At 38.9% G+C, this 21,222-nt stretch overlaps 1 protein-coding gene and 1 long non-coding RNA gene across 2 annotated transcripts in view; one reads left to right on the forward strand and one right to left on the reverse strand.

Annotated features, from left to right (window-relative positions):
* Nucleotides 1–240: 240 nt before the first annotated feature.
* LOC121280856 (transcriptional activator protein Pur-alpha-like) lies at nt 241–7,177 on the reverse strand. The gene is made up of 2 exons (XM_041193153.1): nt 7,127–7,177; nt 241–1,772 (listed from the first exon to the last, which is right to left on the reverse strand). Exon 2 carries the CDS (start codon nt 1,723–1,725, stop codon nt 925–927), a length of 801 nt encoding a protein of 266 aa, XP_041049087.1. The 5' UTR covers nt 1,726–1,772; nt 7,127–7,177; the 3' UTR covers nt 241–924.
* Nucleotides 7,178–7,289: 112 nt separating this feature from the next.
* Nucleotides 7,290–21,222, forward strand: part of LOC121280772 — a 70,223-nt gene continuing 56,290 nt past the window's right edge. Inside the window, exons 1-2 of the long non-coding RNA XR_005943706.1 lie at nt 7,290–7,388; nt 11,078–11,197. This is a non-coding gene — a long non-coding RNA (uncharacterized LOC121280772). The remainder of the gene's footprint in view (nt 7,389–11,077; nt 11,198–21,222) is intronic.

Consider the following 21,222-nt stretch of genomic DNA (forward strand, 5'->3'; position numbering starts at 1 on the left):
CAGTAATTCAGGCAATAGCTTGCTACATGAATGCACTCACATTAAAAGTTCCCTATCAATTGTTAATTATGTACCATCTGATAGAATGCATATAATTTGACAACTAATCTAAATACATTAAATACCAGTAACTCACATTCACAGTTAAGAGCAAAATTATCATAACCTAACTTAAAATGTGCTACTTGCTTTGTTAATCATAGGTTAACATTTGTCTGTAAAAATCAAACAACTTTGCAGTTCATTTAAATGCCTTTTTTAATAATTTGCTTCATGTTCACAGAAGTTCCACTGACCAGTTTTATATGTTTAAGGTCCAGATGCAATGCATATTGTATAAAAGAGAGCACTTCTTAATAGTTTTACCTTGCATGAATAAACCTATGTACCTTTTAACTCTACAGACTTCTGCATTACATTTAACAAAGCTCAGACACACAGCATGCCTAGCCCTCATATATACACATCTCTAATCACAGGTATATAGGGTGTCAAATATACTATAACCTCCGTATAATGTTTGAAATTTGGTAACAAAATGAGAAAACTAAAAATATTATTTACGTGTTCTTCTAAAATATCTCTCATTTTGTGCTAAGTCAAATGTTAGCTCACATGAAAAGGACTTATTTCATTATAATTCAGCATATTATCTGACGATTGCAAACACTTTTAATAGCTTGAACGTGTACAAAAGTCTTGGTTAATTAGGGAAATAAACACTCAGTTTTTGTTTATCAAGTAGGAAACACAGTTCATAATGTTATTACTTAGCAGCTGCTTACGGTTTACACGGTTGATAAGTGGACGAACATCCAGCGATGGGTGACAAGTCGAACTGTCAGTTGTGGAGGTTTGGTGGGTGGTGCTCCCTCGTAGTTAAACAGTTACAGTTTTACAGGAAGTGTTTTTATTACAGTTTTATCAGTCTTCCTCCCCATCATCTCCGGGAGCTTCTTCTTGCTGTTCAGATCTTTTCTCCCGCTGTCTCTCCTGTATTTTCTTCATCTCCTCTGCGTATTTACTGAAAGTATTTCCAAACTTGGCCCACACTTTGTACGGTATCGTGATAGAATTGCGGTATGATGGTTTCACCTCACTTACTCTCATAAAAACGCCATACTTGTTTGACCCAACGTCAAAGAAAAATCGCTTGTTGTCCACAGTGAGAGATGTCCCTTCGGGCAGCTCAGTGGGTTCCTCTTCGATGCCATAATCATCGATGAGTTTAGCGAGTGCATCACGGAATTCAATCAGCCCCTGAGCGGGGAGGGCGATAGTCTGACCCTGCGAGCCAAGGCCATGTCCCCGGTTCACGGTCTGGCGGATCCGTAGGAACCGGCCCCGCTGGTTCTCTTTTAAATCCATATAATATTTGCGGTTTTCCCGCACCAAGAATTCACTTTTCAGAGCTCGCCTCGGCTCGTCCGTCTGCATGTCCGGGTTACTGGGGCCGAGCTGTGCGTAATGTTCGATGAAATCGCCCAGGTAGTCGCGGAACTCCACAGCAACAGACATGGAGAGAGTTAGGCGACTTTTATTGCCTCCTGCTCCCACCTCCGCTATCTTCAGGAAACGACCTTTGACATTCTGCTTCACGTCCAGGTAGAAGCGCTTGTTCTGAATGTCCACCCTCTTGGAGGCCAGTTCCTGCGTCTCCTGCTGCAGCTGCTGCAAGCTCGAGCTGACCGCCCCTTGCTCGCTTCCACTGTCTCTATCCGCCATGATGGTAGCCTTCTTCCAAACTCCCAGCAGCCGGCGATCTCGCGAGACTGCAGCAAGGGAGGAGACATTTCGTTAGAGCCGCTCTCATTGGCGGAGCCTGCCAGAAAATCCTGCCACCCGCCAATCACCAGTTCCTTTACAACCTCCTTACCTCCCGGTCTGCCTCCAACTGCTCAAGTATCGCAGAAAAGCAGCTGATGTCTGCCCTCGACAAAGTGAGACATTGAACACCGATAATAGGGGTAAAGTGATGGGACAGCATTTGGTCTCCATTCCATCACAACAAGCATTTTTAATCATTCCAATTTCGCTACCCTAGCTAACTGTTCAGTGCTCTTGAAAGTCTCCCACATTAATAACATAATATGCTAATTTTATAGTAGGTATTTATTACCTAACAAGCCAATTTTGATAAACATTCCGGCTCAAAAAATGTTGAAACATAAACACAATGCGAAACATAATGCAACTTATGTTGTTTTAGTGCATATAAATAACAGCAGTTGATAAGCAAAATGGCTGCATTCCCTAGCAAATGCATAAAGCTATTACAAACATAGTAAATAAATCAGTGGCACTTCATATGCTGGAGTGACACTTCGTTTAGTCACTATTTTGTTTTGCACATTAAATATTTTGCATATCTCAAACCAAACGGCACTAAAATACATTGCTCTTACTACAAACTGGAAAACAATAAAGAAAATTCAAATTGTAAGATTTAAATTTTTCTTTTTACTGTAAATCAGGTTGATTTAAATGGGGGAAAATATGGATAATCCCCCAATTTAGTACATTATCTTCACAATAATTTGTAACCCTTCCACATAATTGATGAAATGTGTACTTTTGTCTGATAATTTGTCAATATTTTATATGAAATTACATTGCACTAAACGATTGTTTGTGCATTGCGAATTTGTTTTCACTAAGTATCAATATGCAATAATTATATTTAACATATTTTGAAGAGTTATCCCATAGTCCAAGCAAATTGCATTTTCTACCACCAAATTTGATTGAAAATGAATATCACGAGATAAATGAAAACGATCGACATATTACTAATGATGTTACAAAAATATAACTAAAGAAAAGCCTGCTAGCATAGAATTATATTGTGATCTTACTGTCCGTTTGGTACTGCCTGCATATTGTTGGTTAAAAGGAAATGTAACAAGAGTAGTTTCGGGTTTCAAGCTTTTTCAAATCATTACAATATAAATCTTTACATAATCTATCTGATCATTTATAAACGCATCGGATCTATAACAAACTTAACTTTTATGATATTTGTTCAAACATGTACTACTAACTAGAAACCATCGCTTTCTCAATATATTCATGACTAACACAGAATGCAACACGAAATGCTCCTAGAAATGATAACAGTTTGAAACTCAAAGAAAAATCGACACATTATAAAACCTTCACAAGGAGGGCATCAAGAGCTAGGAATATTAATTTCGATAAAGTATGTTGGTGATTAAAAGTAATAGAAACAGCCGTGTATGTAATCAGTGGTTCTTCAAAATCTATATATTCGTAGTTCACACGGAAATCCAAATGCTCACAGGACATTACATTTATCAATTTTATTTCCTACGTCGTAAGTGAAGTTATACAAATAAACCCAGGTCTCTATTCTGTAAGGTGCGATTGAACTTCTTATGTGATTCATTCAGCAATCATAATAATATTATATTTAGAAAAAGTACCTTGTATACTTGCTTCGTTTTCTCTTGTTAGATGCGTGAGTATTTTGTTCGCTATAGTTAACATTGGCAAATAAAATCACAGACCAGATGGCAATCTATGTTGCATTGTTTCAGATTAAATGTTTCAATATGTTAAAACCATAAACTTTTCCTTATTTCAAGTAACTACTGTCTCTACTTTTAATAAAAACATCGCATTTCATAAACAGATGGTAACATGGTTGCTGTTGGATAATGGTGTACTGATCGTGATACTTCGGACCTCACGACTGTGTGGGGCAGTATTAATGGGCCAGATGGTTTTTTTTTGCCAGGCTATCACTTTCGTATGTTCGTATGATCTTGAAGTTTTAATTAATACGTGAACGTGATTGGAAGCTAATTAGGAAAGAGAACCGATTTGAAAACAAAACGATCACGGTGTCTAGCAAAATAAACTTCTGAAAACGTAATAACAAACCGGTTAACAAGCAATAATTAACGCTTTCTAAGGGGGCTTTCGGAAAGTCTTATTTCTACACTACAGTCAACATTCTCAATTTTACCCGCAGAATAAATCATTGTTTCTAATTTACATCAGATCCAAATGGAAAATATGCTTTAAAACCCCCGCGAAGAGATTCGCCATCATTTGGAATAATTTCATTAACCAGCGGAAACGAAATTATTCAAACTGAAATATGTAAATAATGTAAAATATTTCCATTCAAGCTTTTTATAACGGATTTATTTATTTCAGATAACATATACAGCATTTGCACTTAATTAACTTAAATCTTAAGCGGCGGTTGATCGTGACTCCGTTTATTTTTTTCCGTTAATAGGCAATATCCTCGCTGGATGGAAACTTTAAATCTTTTCAAAATAATTCAATTATTCAAAATGTTAATATTAAAATGATTTAATTTGCCATTTTTTAAATCCTTAAATTGTTCACTTGATTTCAGTAAATAGACTAAAGTCAGAATTTTGCAATGACCAAAACATTGTCATTATAGCAACCTCCAACCCCAAACTCGATCAGGACTTGTTTCATCCCAAATCGATCAGGTAAAAGAACGTGCCCAAACCATTGCAAGTATAATGCCAGTAATGTGTTAAGCTTCATTGTAAATTGTTGGGACAGCAGCGGCTTCAAGGAAGGGATACGCCGCATTGAAGAACGATTGTTCTTCATCAGCGCTATTTTTCTCCACCATTCGTCAAACTGATCTAGTCAATAAATTTGACTTTTATGAGGAACTTCAGTTTTATCCTTTGGAGAGAGCGAGCAAGGAGTGCAGTTTTTACTGCGTTAAAAACAATTAAGTCAGAGTTGTCGCTTAAATAAAATGAGTTTTTCCTTTGGTCAAAATCTTAACTTTTCTTAACGGCCGAAAAGATTAAGAAAAATTATGTTTCACTATCTTAAAACCATGCTTTGGTAGCTTTATTTGAACGTTCATCTTATCGTGAGCTCTCCGCCAATGATTTTACCTACAACGTCAAACTCCAATTAGTTACCCCGAATTATTAAAATAATTAAATAAAAACAGAAAGTGCTGGAAATACTCAGGCATATTCGATTCTCAGTCCCCTAGAACTAGGGGGTCACTGTTTAAAAATAAGGGGTCGCTCACTTAAGACAGTGATGAGTAGAATTTTTTCTCCCAGAGGGTTGTGAGTCTTTGGGAAAGGCTGGTGGAAGCAGAGTCTTTGAATATTTTTAAGGCAGAGCTACATAGATTGTTGATTAACAAGGGGGTGAAACGATATGGGGGGTAGGCAGGAATGTGGTGTTGACGTTACATTCAGATCAGCCATGATCTTATTGAATGGCGGAGCAGGCTGAGCGGCGGTGTGGCCTACTCCTAATTGTTATGTTCATATTGGACTCCAAGCGTTAACCCTGTTTCTCTCTCCCCAGATGCTGCCAGCTCAGGTGAGTGTTTCCAGCAGTTTTATTTCAAATTTCTAGCCGCCACAGCATTTTGCTCTTATTAAAATGATGCACGGGCTGTTTTCAATATTCTACAGCAACATCAGAGCAAGTGGTGTAGGCTTTTTTGCTTATATCAGAGCAAATGGTGTAGGCTTTTTTTGACTATCAGTGGAATATTGGGACAGAAATGGAACAGAAAGTTCTTTTTTAATGAATAGCCCATGTGAAAAGTGTATGATATTTTTCAAAACAGATTATCTGTAAAATATGAAGAATAATCAGTCTTCAAAATAATCGAATGTTACGTTACTTTCGAATAATTGAAAATGAACCTGTTTTATCTACTTAATGCAACAATCTTTAAGCTTAAGGTTTGATAAACAATTTCTATAAGCAACTCCTCATTTGTCCCTCAAAGGACGAGCAGAGTGGAATTTTTTTCTACTGGAGTTATATAAAGTCAGGTTTCTCAATCACAATGCCCTTGAAATGCGTTTTTGAAGCAAATGTGCACTTTAGGTACTACAGTCTAAAGGGAAAAATAAGAAGTTATTTATTACGCCCTTTACATCCTGAAACTACTTGAACAAGTCATATAGCTTGGGAGTTGCTTTTCGTCACTTGGCATGGTAATGTCTCACCGTTTGTCATTGACGCATGACAAAAGTGCATACGCGATGATAGCGTATCTTTGTCACGGGATACAGAATAAGTTAACAAGGGGCATTTTTCGAATAGCCACATAAACCAACGTCAGGTACTCTGGCGAAAGAACACAAAATTGTGACCAGCACCCGAAGCAATCAGAATGCGTTCTTCTGTGGTTTAGTGTTTTCTTAATGAGAAATGTCACCCGAGTTGATTATGTATATAGTTGTGTCTTGATATGTATGTGTATCTATAATATGTCTTTAAATCTTACGGCCACGCACAGAAGAGATTGCTGAGCGCGCTGCTGTATTCCAAAATGCAACACAATTCACGCTCCACGTTTGTCAAACTAGTTCACTGCATTAATACTTCCAATCAAAACTAGTAAATCAGTTGCGACAAATTTATATCTGGTTCTAAACATTTTTACAAACTGTCAGATATCAAATTTTTCACATAAAGAAGGTTAGTGATTTTCCTCATTGTTTGTCAACTGTTAATACAAATATTGAAACAACATAATGAAAAAGGCCCATGGGTTATTGATAGTTTATTTTATTTACACAAAGAGGATATTTTATTAGATTACAGATTGTGGTTTTATTCATAGAGATAGGAAGATAAGGAATTTCGCAATTAAAAGCCAGAAGTGATAGCCAAAGCAAAACATGACCAATGCTTAAAACATCAGAAATTAATGTCTTATCTGGATGTTTTACAAATTATGTTCTATTAAAATCTGCAATCAAAGTATTGTGAGAATTTGCTTTTAAGTCTAACCCATTTCTCTTAAAAAATTAAAACCTTTTTTTCTAAAATGCAGCATTTTTTTTATATTGATAGTCTGTTGATCTTAGCACAATATATTGACACCAAAACACTGACAGGCGTTTCATTGAAGCAGAGCTCCTTCCACCAATAGGATGGGACTTTTGTAACCCAAAACTGAGCTAGCAATATTATTGACAATATAGCTGCCTTTAAAAAATGAAGGAAATGTACAATGCCCACTTGACATGCAGAAAAGATCATTAAAATAATAAACAGGAGGACTGCGACCTTACCCTGCAGCTTTTCTGATCGCAGACTTTGCAGATCTAGGTGTGATTACCTGTCAGAACTATGATGGCCGAACAGTGAAGTGCAGTTTATTAGGAAGGCCTGATCAGAGTGCTGCCACCTTGGCACAATCGATGGTGAGAGAAGAGAAAGCGACTCGTCTCACGACATCACGTTTTCCTGCGTCCGACACGATCTCCAGTACGTCAGGGCAACGCACTGCATGGCTCCGGAACTTCCATCAGGAACCGGGGAGTCAGAAGAATTGGTGCTGATTTACTCAGGAGGTCATTTGTAACGACAAGGGAGTATATGTATATATTTTTTTCCATTCGCTCATCATAACGCTACATTTGTATGTTTTTTTTGCAGAGAGGGCACCCGTAGAGACCGAACGCGATTGGAAAGTAGCTACTGCATTTCTCATTGTCAAAGCCTCCATAATGTGCTCTGCCAGCGGTGTTTCTTTAAACCCGCGATTAAATGCTTTTTATCCTGTAATGTCTTAACAGTGTTTCTGGTAGTTTTGTGGGTTCCTCAGTGAAGAGATTCTCATACATTATATGAAGACTGATATTTAGGGAGTTGTGAAATGTGCCACTTCCAATACTATATGGTTAAAATGGAAGCCCACCAGAGGAAAAAAAATGTCATTTTTTTAAAAATTCAACCCCAACAAGGGACTAAGGCTTCTGCAGGTAATTTTCCAGTTTCACATATTATTGACATTACAGCAATCTGTCCTTTGTGTTAAATATCCTTGAATATTTATGTACATATACAACTTCACTATATAACATTTAAAAATGTTTTTCTATACCGGCACATCGTAATGGTCACAAAAATCGCTGTTTGAATGTACTAATTGGCGGAGTTGGCTCGAATGGCCTGTTCCTACTCATTTCTTACGTTCTCATGTGGGTTGATTGTAAGAATCACGTTTACAAAATCAGTATTTTCATGACCGCGTAGATCTGGGTGTTTTTTGTGTATACTGTCGCAAGGAAGATAATTTGTAAATCGTGAAAATGGAAGAGAGTAGCAATTTAAAGGCTGCTAAAGTGGATTCAGATAGTGGAATGGTCAGGAATGGACTTGGCAGGTATCTTGGAGCAATATGTGCTGAGCTCGGTAGGCGAGACACCACAGCAAGAGGAAAAGGCTAAAGTTGAAGGGAATAAGGTAAACCGGGATGGTGAAAATTATATTGGCTCAAAGTTCTAGCAAGTTACACAAGAGGAAAGAAGGGGGAAAGAAAACAATTGGATTCCATAAGGGATGAGTGATTACTAGCCAATAGGCTAGCATGAATTTAATAATCTGTAAAGAAATGCTGGATCTAGCCTCCAGAAACAATCAACACAAGAGGAAGAAATTTTTCTTTACTTACTGTGCTTATACGGTATATGAATGCTTGAACTAGACAGTTGAAGAGAAGGTATCTATAGTGATAGGAAGTGAACAAAACCTAATTCGAATGGATGAAAATGAATAGAGCATAGTAGGGGTACAGAATGCTCAGGAAGGACACAACACCTGACAGCAGACCTGACAGGAAGTGAAACATCATTTAGCAAAATAATCTGGTTGGAGCTTTCTCATGCAGTAAGAAATTCTAAAATTCCATTGAATAGGTCATTCTAGAGGGTAACACCTAGACAGTTGAAGTTATGGTTGCCAGTGGTGAAGCAAAGGAAGAGGATTCACAACAGGCTAAAGTCAGAATAATGCTGAGTTCTGACATGGAGGGGTGTGTAGTGCTGGTGGAGATTCTAGGGATAGGGAGGAGCAAGGATTTTGTGATCATTATCATTAACATGTTTCTGTTTGTTGGACCATGCTGTGGTCTGCTTCAAAAATGCTTCATTGGATATTAAGTGCTTTGGGATACTCTGAAAGGCAATTTTAATGCAATTAAACAGGGAACCTATTCAGCAATTCTAATATACTAACCAATCTCCTCTGGCATTACTCATAGGACGTTGGAGAATAATATGGTATAATGGAGAATGTGTAATTGTAAGCAAAATTGAAATTATGATGGCCAGATTTTTCTATCAAAATAGCAGTGAGGCTAATGGTATTCCTTGTTATGTATGCATAAATGGCACAACAACTTCAGACAAAGGATGGATGCAAAGCTAAACATGAAAATCCAGAGGTTGCTCTTTGGGCTGCACTGCTCTGCCATTAACTTGGTGGAAGTGACATCTCACAGACTGTCTCACCATTGAAATGCATTGAATTGCATGAAGTTATGTATTGGCATTGTAGGTACAAATTAAACTCACTACAGAAAGTTAAGGAATCGAACGCAAGTTCTGTCGAAGGGTCATGAGGACTCGAAACGTCAACTCTTTTCTTCTCCGCCGATGCTGCCAGACCTGCTGAGTTTTTCCAGGTAATTCTGTTTTTGTTTTGGATTTCCAGCATCCGCAGTTTTTTTGTTTTTAACAGAAAGTTAAGTCTTGTTATCTCAAGTCTAAGAACACATTTAATGGCGCGATATGTGTTAATTACTGCCAATTAGCCTATCTGGTGTGAAAAAATAACTTCTAACTGTGGAGTCTTATTCCTTCAGGTGTTAAATTTTTGGAATGTTAAAATGCAAAATTTTAAGTTTAAACATTTTATTTCTTTTCTGCCTCTTTTTCTCTCAATCCAATCTTTTGTTCTCTTTCTGTACCTGATTTATCAATTCACTCACTCTAATTTATATTTCCTTCTCAGTCCTTGTTTATTTCACAGTCCTTCAATCTGATTTGTTATGGAGCTACAAAGTTGCTTACTCTGTGCACGCAGCTGCTAGATGCCCTGTTTCCCTTGCTGTAATACTATCTTGCAAAAAATTTAAAAATCTAAATGTGCAAGGCTAGTCTCACTAATGGTAGACACTGTTCAATAGCCTGCTAGAGTAAATTGTGAGCCAAATAAATAATGGTAAGAAATTGAAAATTGGGATAAGATGTACATTTAGAAAATATTTATGTAATAAAAGTTTGTGGAAAATGAGGGTCATAATGCATTCTAAATAATCAGATATATTCACAACAACAACTTGTGTTATGCTGTGCCTGTATCGTGAAACATTATTCCAGGCTTCTCGGTTGCTATTGCAGGCTTCTGTTTTTTAAATTCATTCATGGGATGTGGTGTCACCAGCAAGGTCAGCGTTTCCTTCCCACACCTATACAGCTGAGTGGCTTGCTAACACATTTCAGAGGGCTGTTAAGCATCAGTCACGTTCATGTGGGTCTGGTGTCACATGTAGGCCAGACTGTGTAGGGGCAGCAGATTTCCTTTAAAGGATAGTAGTGAACCAAATGAGTTTTTAAAGCAATCCAGTATTTTTATGGTCACTATTACTGCTTTATTTTTATTCCAGATTTATTTAATTAACTAAATGCATGTTTAACAGCTGCAATGGTAGGATTTGAACTCATAGCTCCAGATCATTAGTCCAGGCCCCTTGGTTACTTTTCCAGTCACATAACCACTATTCTACCAGACCCTGATAATACTTTTAAGATACAGTAAACAGTGTCATTGTGGCTCTACATTTTCAGATATAGTACTCTGAGAATTGATACAGCTATTGCAATTACTGGTTTACAAAAATGTAGGTTTTTAAGCTTGGAAATTGTATGGTATAAAGGGGGAATATTTCTGTAGGGTATTTCTGATCTTTAGCCATTTCTCTAGGAGTTCCACCATTTCCAGCTGGAGGACCCTGCAGAAATTCCAGGCAAAAAATTAAAGAATGCTTGATGAACTTAAAATATTGCCATGTAAATTATATTGCTGCCCTATCCAGTCTTCAGCATATTAAAGCAATTCTTTCTAGCCACATTAAATAACTAGTTATTAGTTAAGATGCTTCACCTAGCCTCTTAACAGGTTTCAATAATACTGCGAGGTAGATGTTTAAAAGCCTTCCACCATGCATAACTAATGAAGTGCGTGTTACAGCTTCTGCTTTCTCTCAAAACTTTTGTGTTTATAGCAAAAAGGCGGTTTCCAAAGCAGACCAAGTCTCCTCTGAACTGAAATTCGCCAGGTCTGAGATGATGTGCCTAGCATTAATAATCACCCTTTCATTGTGAAATCGGCCATTGAAGATCATGTGAGTTGTCCACAAAAGGCAGAAAATGCCACAATGTCAAATTAAAGCATTTCAGCTGAAATTAATAGTTTTTTCTAAATGGAATAAATAGACAGCAGTAATAAATCATAGCCACGGGTAACTTCTGTGGAGGCTTTCCTACTATGACTTTAGCAGAAAACAAAAAAAATGTTATGTAGGGCGTATCACATTTCGGGGCTAGTTCCTGATCTTTCTGCCCCATTACCACATCCTTATGCGTACTCACTGACCCTGATGGAGAGAAGGAACATCAGCTAGGATCCCTGCTCATAATCCCACCCCGCTGCCCTGGGAAACCCCAAGCAACAACATTAAAAACTTGTTTTTGCCACTTTTTTAGTGCTTTCACTGAGCTGCAACTAAAGTTACAGAAGGAGCTTATAGAATGCCTGTGGAAATTCAACACAAGCATATTCATTTATGTGCAGTACATGAAACCATTGACTGAATCCTCACGTGCATTCTCCTGGGCTTCCACTGTAACCTGGGTAGATGTGTGGAGAGAGGGCATAGGCAATTAAAAACATCCAATTGTAGCATTTCTCTTGGGGCTCATTTGATATTCCAACAAAATAATGGTAGCATTCAGAATTTCCCATGGAAATTCTGGCCCAGTAAGATTAATCTATAAGGGATTAAAATATTCTTTTTGGAATATATTTCTTACAAAATCTTTCATAGACCATCATGATGTGAATGATCTGAAAATTCTGTAGGGGTTCTCCTGATCCTTTTCATAACTGATAGCATGGAAATTCAGGGCCCATATCTCGAGTTGGAATTGAAATTTTTGAAGATAAATGGCTCCTAATCACCACGAGCCCCATCTTGTAATGTGGAGTGTTAATGGCAGGACAGTTTTTTTTCTCCAAAATCTTAATCCCTTAATGGTACAGCCATCAGAGATTAACTTTGTCTATTTAAATTTTTAAAATATTGTAAAAGCCCTGTTTCTTTTGCTCCATTCTGTAGTATTCCTCCCTTATGACAGTAGGATCCAAGAGTATCCCCATAAATTGCACATGCTAGCAATCAAAAACAGAAAATACTAGAAATACTCAGCAGACCAGTCAGCAGTTGTGGAGGAAATTGACTAATTAAGAACTATAATTCAATGTTTCCGGCATTTTCTAAGTTTATCTATTCCTATGTTGATTCTCGCACATTAACATTTCAAAGAGATTGCCCAGCCATCCAGTAACTTTGAGCCAAGCAAAGATCAATCAAAGGAAGTCCTTTCAGAATGGATAATTAGAGAATAAGTAAAGTGTATTATCACTCTTCTACAGAAACAATAAGCTCTCTTAGAAATACTAACGTAGATCTCTAGCTAAGAGGTGGCTGGAGAGCAGTCGGTGATTTCAACTGCATGGAAGCATAGACTGCATGCCTGGAAGTAATAGGAGATGAACTGGAATGAAGCAACAATTGTAGGTTTCTGCCTTTGGCAACCAGTATGGCTGTAGGTTTTCAGGATCAGATAGTTGCCATTAGACCCCACTATCCCACTGATTAGTGGGCGTATAGATCCAGGGCACAGTGAAATGGAAATGACTGGTTTCCACATGACTGATAGTGTTGTCTCACAGGAAAGTCGTTCATGTCATTCCTTTTCCTTCCCCCACAGAGCACCTTGCTAATGGAATGTAGAGATGAGACCAAGCTGCAGAGATGAAACCAAGAGTGCTTCCCTGCTAAGAGCAAATTTCATAATACAGGGCCATCTCCACCCCACACACTTTCTGTAGGGCATGAGCAACCGACTACCTTGTGATCCATTCTCTCAGATCTCTCAGAATCACAAAATTTTTAAAAAAGGCATGTCTGGTACCCATGGGAGCATGACAAGAAAAAGTAGACTGATTGTGTTCATTCACCGTGAGAAAATAGAATGTGCACTGACATGGGGGTTTTGCCATTGATGGAGGTTAGAGTTCTAAGAGGAATGGATACACTTATGTGATGCTGAAGATGATTGGCATGGTTAGGTAGGGAAAAAGAGGGCTTATGCGTTGTCAAGTGGAAGGGCAGCAGTTTGAGGGAATGTCCCTTTATTTGATAGGATAGAAGAAAGGGTGGTAAGTCTGTATTATCAAAGGTAAACTTTGTTCCGTGGAAGAGAAGACTTCGGAATGGCTCTTGCACTAAATGTTGTCAGTGTTCCCTTTGCTTCAGCCTGTGGTGCCTTCCGTCTCCATGATAACTAGATATAAGAATATGCTCATGTGGAATGCCATATCTGCTCCTGACTGTAGGTGCAGGATGGCAGGTCTGAAAGTCTGCTGATGACCTTGCCTCCTAGTAAGCAGTAAGAAACAATTGGTGTGTCTAGGTAGAATTGTGAAGAAACAAAAGATTTAAAAGTGTTTCTCAGCTGCAGAAATCATTAATCAGTCTCCAGATTTTTTGTATAATTAACTCCTTTCTTCTACCAGTATCAGCTGACCCTGGCAGCTGCTGACCCTGGCAGCTGCTGCCCCTCGTAAATCTCAGTTTAAGTTACCAGAATGAATTAGCAGTGCAAACCCAGGAAATTTGGAGCTAGTATGCCATTGGCTCTCATCTGACATAAGAAAATGAGACAAATAGCGACTCCGCAAGTGAATCACAAGAAGACTCAAAAAGTGTAAAGGAAGCATTTTAAAGGTGCACAAATGGCTTCCACCTTCATTTCCTTGTTTAAAAATATCATGGCAAATTTATGGAAAATGGAAAGGAAATTTGCTCTCTGTGATATCTATCTAATGTCATAAGAAATGTGATACAAAAATCCCCAGTTTTTCACATTTAATTTCAGGTGGCTAACTTGTTATACTTTCTTTGGGTAATTGGTTTACATTAAGTAATGAATTATTTTGTACAGATATCTTGGAGATGCTGTATATTATAGATTTGTAATTAGGTGTTATTGTTTTATTTTTAACGTCGATGGCTGCTATGTTAATTATACAAGTATCTTTTTGCAATTTAGATTTGCTCCAGTTTGTATATTGATCACAGTAGCTACTTTCCTGACCTGCTCTTGCCCTAGACTCCCATTAGCTTGAATTATAAGCAATGCTGTGGGAGATGTAAAGAGAAAACTTCCATTTGTATAACATCCTTCACATCTTCTGGAGGTTTAAAAGAGCTTCATAGCCAATTAAATACCTTTGAAGTACAGCTACCATTATTTTGTGGGCAGACACGGCAACAATTTGTACATAAATTTCTGCACAGCAAGGTCCTCTAAATAGTAATAATAGAGGAAGGCATTAATGAAATTAAATTTACTGATGATATCAAGGTCCGTGGGCAGATGGCCACTGCAAGAAATATTCAAAAGGACCTGAAAATTTTAACTAAAAGGGCTAAGCAATAACACATGACATTTGATGTTGGAACAAATACAATTTAGTGTACTTCAGTGTACGAAATGCCAGAGTGGATGGATATAAATTAACCAAAATAAGGAAGGACAAAGATTTGGGTTTGATTATTGACCATTCTAGGCAACTCCCAACTTGGTTAGCTCAATGTCTTGAATGCATCCAAAGTATTTTTTCATGATTCACAAGCTTCATTTTAACCCTTTATTATTCAATAATTACATAAGAGTACAATGGGTACAGTAGTTTGACCCCAGATTCTGTAAACAAATGACTGCTCTAAGGGAAAGTACAATCTTGATCTATATAACACCATCTCCACTTATTTTAAGATATAGAAATGTTATTTGCAGAATAGGTCAGGATTGACCAAGTTATAAGTTTCATAGAAGCATAGGAACATAGGGTTGGGAGTAGGCCATTCAGCCTGTTGAACCTGCTCCGCCATTCAATACAATCATGGCTGATCATCCACTCCAATGCCCTTTTCCCACACTATCCTCATATCCCTTTTTGTCATTGGTATTTAGAAATCTGTCAATCTCTGCTTTAAACATACTCAATGTAGCTTCCACAGCTCTCTGGGGCCGAGAATGCGAAAGATTTCCAAACCGAGGGCAGCTGAGGTAACTGAGTGAAGACTTGGAGTTTGGTGAGAAGGGGAGCTCAGCAAAGGAGGGAAGGGGGTGGTTATTTCCTTTATATATCTTTCTCACCCTGTAGGAATTGGTCTTACTCTACTACAGGGAAAGGAGCTAGCTGTTTGGTGAGTATCTGGTAAGTGGGTGAGTTCTATCCCTAAGGTTTAAAATAGTACACAAAATGGTGGTAAAGTTAATAAAAAATACCAAAAAGCAATATAAATAAGTGATTAATATAATTAAGTAATTATTTAAAACACATTAAGAATAGCAGGACAGGTGATGTGTCAAGGCTGCAGCATGTGGGAGCTCCAGGATAACATTGTGATGCAGGGCAAACACGTCTGCAGTAAGTGTTTGCGAAATGAGGAACTTCAGCTCAGAGTCATTGAGCTGGAGGCTGAGCTGCAGACTCTGTGACATATCAGGGAGGGGGAAAGTTACTTGAATTCTTTATACCAGGAGGCTGTCACGCCACTTAGAATAGGGTCTCCTGATTTGGGCAGTGGTCAGGGACAGGAGGGTGTGACTGCGAGTGAGGCAGATAAGGGGAGCTGGAGTGCAGGAGTGTCAACCTCTGCAATTGTCCAATAGGTTTGAGGTTCTCTCAGCTTGTTTGGATGAGAGCAAGAGCTGCAGGGTGAATGAGCAAACTCTCCATGACACCATGGTACAGGAAGCCATCCAAGTGGGGCGAGCAAAAAGGAACGTAGTGGTAGTAGGGTACAGTGTAATGACGGGGAGTGACACTGTTCTCTGTAGCAAAGAGCGAGAGTCCAGATGGCTGTGTTGCCTGCCAAGGTTTGGGATATCAGGGCTGGAGAGGAACTTGCAGTGTGAGGGGGAGGATCCAGATGTGGTCCATGTAAATACCAATTACATAGGTAGAACTAGGAAAGAGGTTCTGCATAGAAAGTATGAGGAAATAGGCACTAAATTGAAAAGCAGTACCTCAAAGGTTATAATCTCTGGGTTATTACCTGAGCTGCGTGCAAATTGCATAGAGTACATAAAATTAGAAAGATGAATATGTGGGTCAAAGACTGGTGTGGGAGATGTGGGTTCTGGTTTGTGGAGCACTGGCACCAGTACTGGGGAGTGTGGGGGTTGAACCATTGAGGTGGCCTATACCTGAAACAGGCTGGGATCAGTGTTCTTTTGAACTGCACAACTAGGGAAGTAGAGAGGGTTTTAAGCTAAATAGTGGGGCAAGGGATCCAATGTGGAAAGATGTGACATATCAAAGAGCAGAGACAAGGTCAGAGAGGAAAATAGTAATATGGGAAATGAGGGTTCGAGAATGGCAGGAAGGGACAGAGAAAAAACCCAAGAATGCACAAAGAATTAAGACTAAAGAATTATCACAAAGATAACAAAAAGACTAACTAAATGTTTTGTATCTGAATGCTCGTATCATTCATAACAAAGTAAACAAATTGATACTGCACATTGAAGTAAATAAATATAATCTGATAGCCATTATGGAGACCATGCTGCAAGATGACACAGGTTGGGTCCTGAATATTGAGGGGTATATAACCTTCGAGAAGAATAGGAATCTAACTAAAGGTGGAGACATAGCACCGTTAATCAAAGATGGCATTTGTGCAATAGTTAGAGATACTTGCATTTATTAGTTGAGGCATTGAACACAAGAGCAGGGTGGTTATGATATAAGTTAGGCCACATCTGGAGTACTGTGTGCAGTTCTGGTTGCCACACTATAGGAAGGATGTGATTGCACTGGAGAGGGTGCAGAGGAGATTCACCAAGATGTTGCCTGGGCTGGAGTGTTTCAGCTATGGAGAGAGACTAGATAGGCTGGGGTTGTTTTCCTTAGAGCAGAGAAGGCTGATGGGAGACCTGATTGAGGTGTACAAAATTACAAAGGGCGTAGATGGGAGAAAGTTTTTCCCCTTAGTGGAGGGGTCAATACCAGGGGGCATAGATTTAAGGTAAGGGGCAGGAGGTTTAGAGGGGATTTGAGAAAACATTTTTTCACCCAGAGGGTGGGAGGTATCTGGAACTCACTGCCTGAAAGGGTGGTAGAGGCAGGAACCCTCACAACTTTTAAGAAGTATTTAGATGAACACTTGAAACACCATAGCATACAAGGCTACGGGCCAAGTGCTGGAAAATGGGATTGGAGTTGATAGGGACTTGATGACCGGTGCGGACACGATAGACCAAGGCCTCTTTTCGTGCTTCAAAACTCTATGACCCTGGTTCAGGAGATCAGGATATAGAATCGGTTTGGGTGGAGATGAGGAATAGTAGGGGAAAGAAGTCACTAGTGGGAGTGGTCTACAGGCCCCCTAACAATAACCACAATGTAGGACAAAATATAAAAGAAGAAATATTGGATGCTTGTGATAAAGGGATGGCAATTGTCATGGGTGACCTTAATCTAAACTGGAAAAATCAGACTGGCAGTAGTATCCTGGATGAAGAGTTCATAGAATGCTTTTGAGATGATCCCTTAGAGCAGCATGTTCTGAAACTAACCAGAGAGCAGTGATACTAGACTTGGTATTTTATAATGTGACAGGATTAATTAATGACCTCAGAGTAAAGGCACCCCTAAGTAGCAGTTACCACAACATGATTGTATTTTACACCCAGTTTGAAAGGGAGAAGAGTGGGTCTTAGATTAGTATTTTAAACTTAAATAAGGGCAACTATGTGGGCATGAAAGCTGAGCTAGTTGAAGTGAACTGGGATATTAGACTAGGGGTTAGATCAATAGAGAAGCAGTGGCAGACATTTAAGGGATATTTCAGAATAAGTATATTCCTACGATAAAGAAAAATTCTAAAGGTATGAGCCAACATCCGTGGTTAACTAAAGAAGTTAGGGAAAGCATAAAACTTAAGGAAAAAGCATATAACTGCACAAAAATGAGTGACAGGTCTGATGATTGATCAGAACATAAATATTCCTGGCAGAGAATGACTTAAAGATTAATCAGGAGAAAGAAATTAGAGTATGAGAGGACCCTAGCTAGAAATGTAAAAACAGATAGCAAGAGTTTCTACAGGTATTTAAACAGGATAAGAGTAGGTAAAGCGAATGTTTGTTATCTAGAGAGTGGGTATGATGTGTTAATAGTAGATGATAAGGAAATGGCGGATGAAATGAAAAATATTTTGCTTCTGTCTTCACTATAGAGGATACAAAAAACATTCAAGTAATAGCTGTAAATCAGGAGGTGTAAGGGGGAGAGGAACTTGCTAAAATTACAATCACTAGGGAAGCAGTACTGAGCAAATTGATGGAGCTGCGGGCTGACAAGTCTCCAGGACCAAATGGACTTCATCCTACTGTCTTAAAAGATGTCGCTAATGTGGTAGTAGATGCGTTGGTGTTAATTTTCCAAAATTCGCTAAATTCTGGAAAGGTTCCATCAGACTGGAAAGTGGCAAATATAACCCCTCTATTCAAGAATGGAGGGAGGCAGAAAACCGGAAACCACAGGCCAGTTAGCTTGACATCTGTCATGGGGAAGGTGTTAGAATCGATCATTAGATGTTATAGCTGGGCACTTAGAAAGGCTTAAGATAATTGGGAAGAATCACATGATTTTATGAAAGGGAAATCATGTTTAACCAATTTATTGGAATTGTTTGAAGGAGTAAGGTGTGCAGTGGATAGAGGGGAGCCTGTAAACATATTGTACTTGGATTTCCAGAAGGCATTTATAAGGTGTCACATCAAAAGTTATTGTGGAAAATAAAAGCTCATAGTGTAGGGGGTAACATATTAGCATGGATAGAAGGTTGGCTGGCTGGCAGAAAACAAGAGAATCTGCATAAATGGGTCTTTGTCTGACTGGTAGGAAGTGGCGAGTGGAGTCCCTCAGGGCTGAGTGCTGGGGCCTCAGCTTTTTACAATTTATATCAATGACTTAGATGAGGGGAACGAAGGCATGGTAGCTAAATTTGCAGATGACACAAAGATAGGTAGGAAAGCATGTTGTGAAGAAGACAGGAGTTTCCAGACGGATATGGATAAGTTGAGTGAGTGGGCAAAAGTCTGGCAGGTAGAGTATAATGTGGGAAAATGTGAAGTTGTTCACTTTGGAAGGAAGAAAAAAAAAAGCAGAGTATTAATTAAATGGAGAACGACTGCAAAATTCCGAGGTGCAGAGGGATCTCAGTGTCCTCATGCTTGAGTCACAATGAGTTAGCATGCAGGTACAGTATGTAATGAAGAAGGCTAATGGAATACTATCCTTTATTACAAGAGGCATTGAACATAAAAGTAAAGATGTCATTCTTCAGTTATAGAGGGCATTGACCCACAGCTCAAATACTGTGTGCAGTCTTGGTCTCCTTATTTAAGGAAGAATGTAAATGCATTGGAGGCGGTTCAGAGGATGTTTACTAGATTGACACCTGGAATGAGTGGGTTGTGTTATAAGGATAGATTGGACAGACTGGGCTTGTTTCTGCTGGAGTTTAGAAGAGTGAGGGGTGAGTTGAAGTTTATAAGATCCTGAATGGTCTTGACAAGGTGGATGTGGAAAAGATGTTTCCTTTGTAGGTGAGTCCAGAACAAGGGAGTATTTTTAAAAAATTAAGGGTCGCCCTTATAGGACAGAGATGAGAAGATTTTTTTCTCTGAGAGTTGTGCAACTTTGGACTTCTGCCTCAGAAGGCAGTGGAGGTGAGGTCATTGAATATTTTTAAGGCAGAGGTAGATTGATTCATGTTAGGCAAGGGAATCAAAGGTTATTGGGGGTAGATGGGAATGTGGAACTCAACACAAACAGATCAGCCATGATCTTACTGAATGGTGGCGCATGCTCAGGGCCCAATGGCATGCTTCTGCTCCTATTTCATATGTTTGTATTCACAACCCTCTGAGTAAAAACATTTCTCCTCATCTTGGTCCTAAGCGGCTTCCCTCTTATTTTGAAATTGTGTCTCCTGGTTCTAGCCTCCCCAACCAAGGGAAACATCTTACCTGCATCTATCCTGTCTATCCCTTTATGTATTTTGTAGGTTTCAAATAGATTCTTCAAAACTCTAGAGAATACAGGTCCAGTTTCCCCAATCTCTCTTCATAGGACAGTCCCGCCATCCCAGGAACAAGTCTGGTGAACCTTTGTTGCACTCCCTATATGGCAATAATTGCCTTCCTAGGTTAAGGGAACCAAAACTGCACACACTACTCCATGTGTGGTCAGCCAAGGGGTCTATACAATTAAAGCAAGACTTCGCTACTCCTGTACTCAAATCCTCTTGTAATAAAGGCTAACATACAATAGCCTTCCTAATTGCTTGCTGCACTTGCATGTTAATTTTCAGTGACTCTGACGAGGACACCCGGGTTCCTTTGTACACCTACACTTTCTAATCTCTTACCATTTAAGAAATACTCTGCACATCTGCTCCTCCTACCAAAGTGAATAACCTAATTTTTCCACATTTTTTTCCATCAGCCATGTTCTTACCCACTCACTACATCCAAATCCTCTTGAAACAGGTTTGCATCTCCCTCACAACATACATTCCCACCTAGCTTTGTGCTATCTGCCAACTTGGAAATATTACACTTGGTCCCCACATCCAAACTATTGATTTATATTGTGAACAGTTGGGGCCCAAGAACTGATCCTTGTGGTACCCCATTAGTCACAGCCTGCCAGTGCGAGAATGACACATTTATTCCTACTCTCTGTTTTCTGCATGTTAACCAATCCTTAATCCATGCCAGTATATTACCTCCCCTCCCACGTGCTTTAATTTTGCTAACCAACCTCCTGTGGGGGACTTTATCAAAAGCCTCCTGAAAATCCAAGAATACCACATCCACCTACTCCCCTTTATCAATTCTGTTCGCAACACCCTCAAAAACTCCAACAGGTTTGTCAAACATGGTTTTCCCTTCATAAATCCATGTTGACTATGCCCAATCAGATCATTATTATCTAAATGTCCATTTATCACATCCTTTATAATAGCTTCTAGCATTTTCCCTACTTCCAATGTAA

Source organism: Carcharodon carcharias, chromosome 8 (assembly GCF_017639515.1).
Source record: "Carcharodon carcharias isolate sCarCar2 chromosome 8, sCarCar2.pri, whole genome shotgun sequence".
In the NCBI taxonomy this organism is placed as follows: Eukaryota; Metazoa; Chordata; class Chondrichthyes; order Lamniformes; family Lamnidae; genus Carcharodon; species Carcharodon carcharias.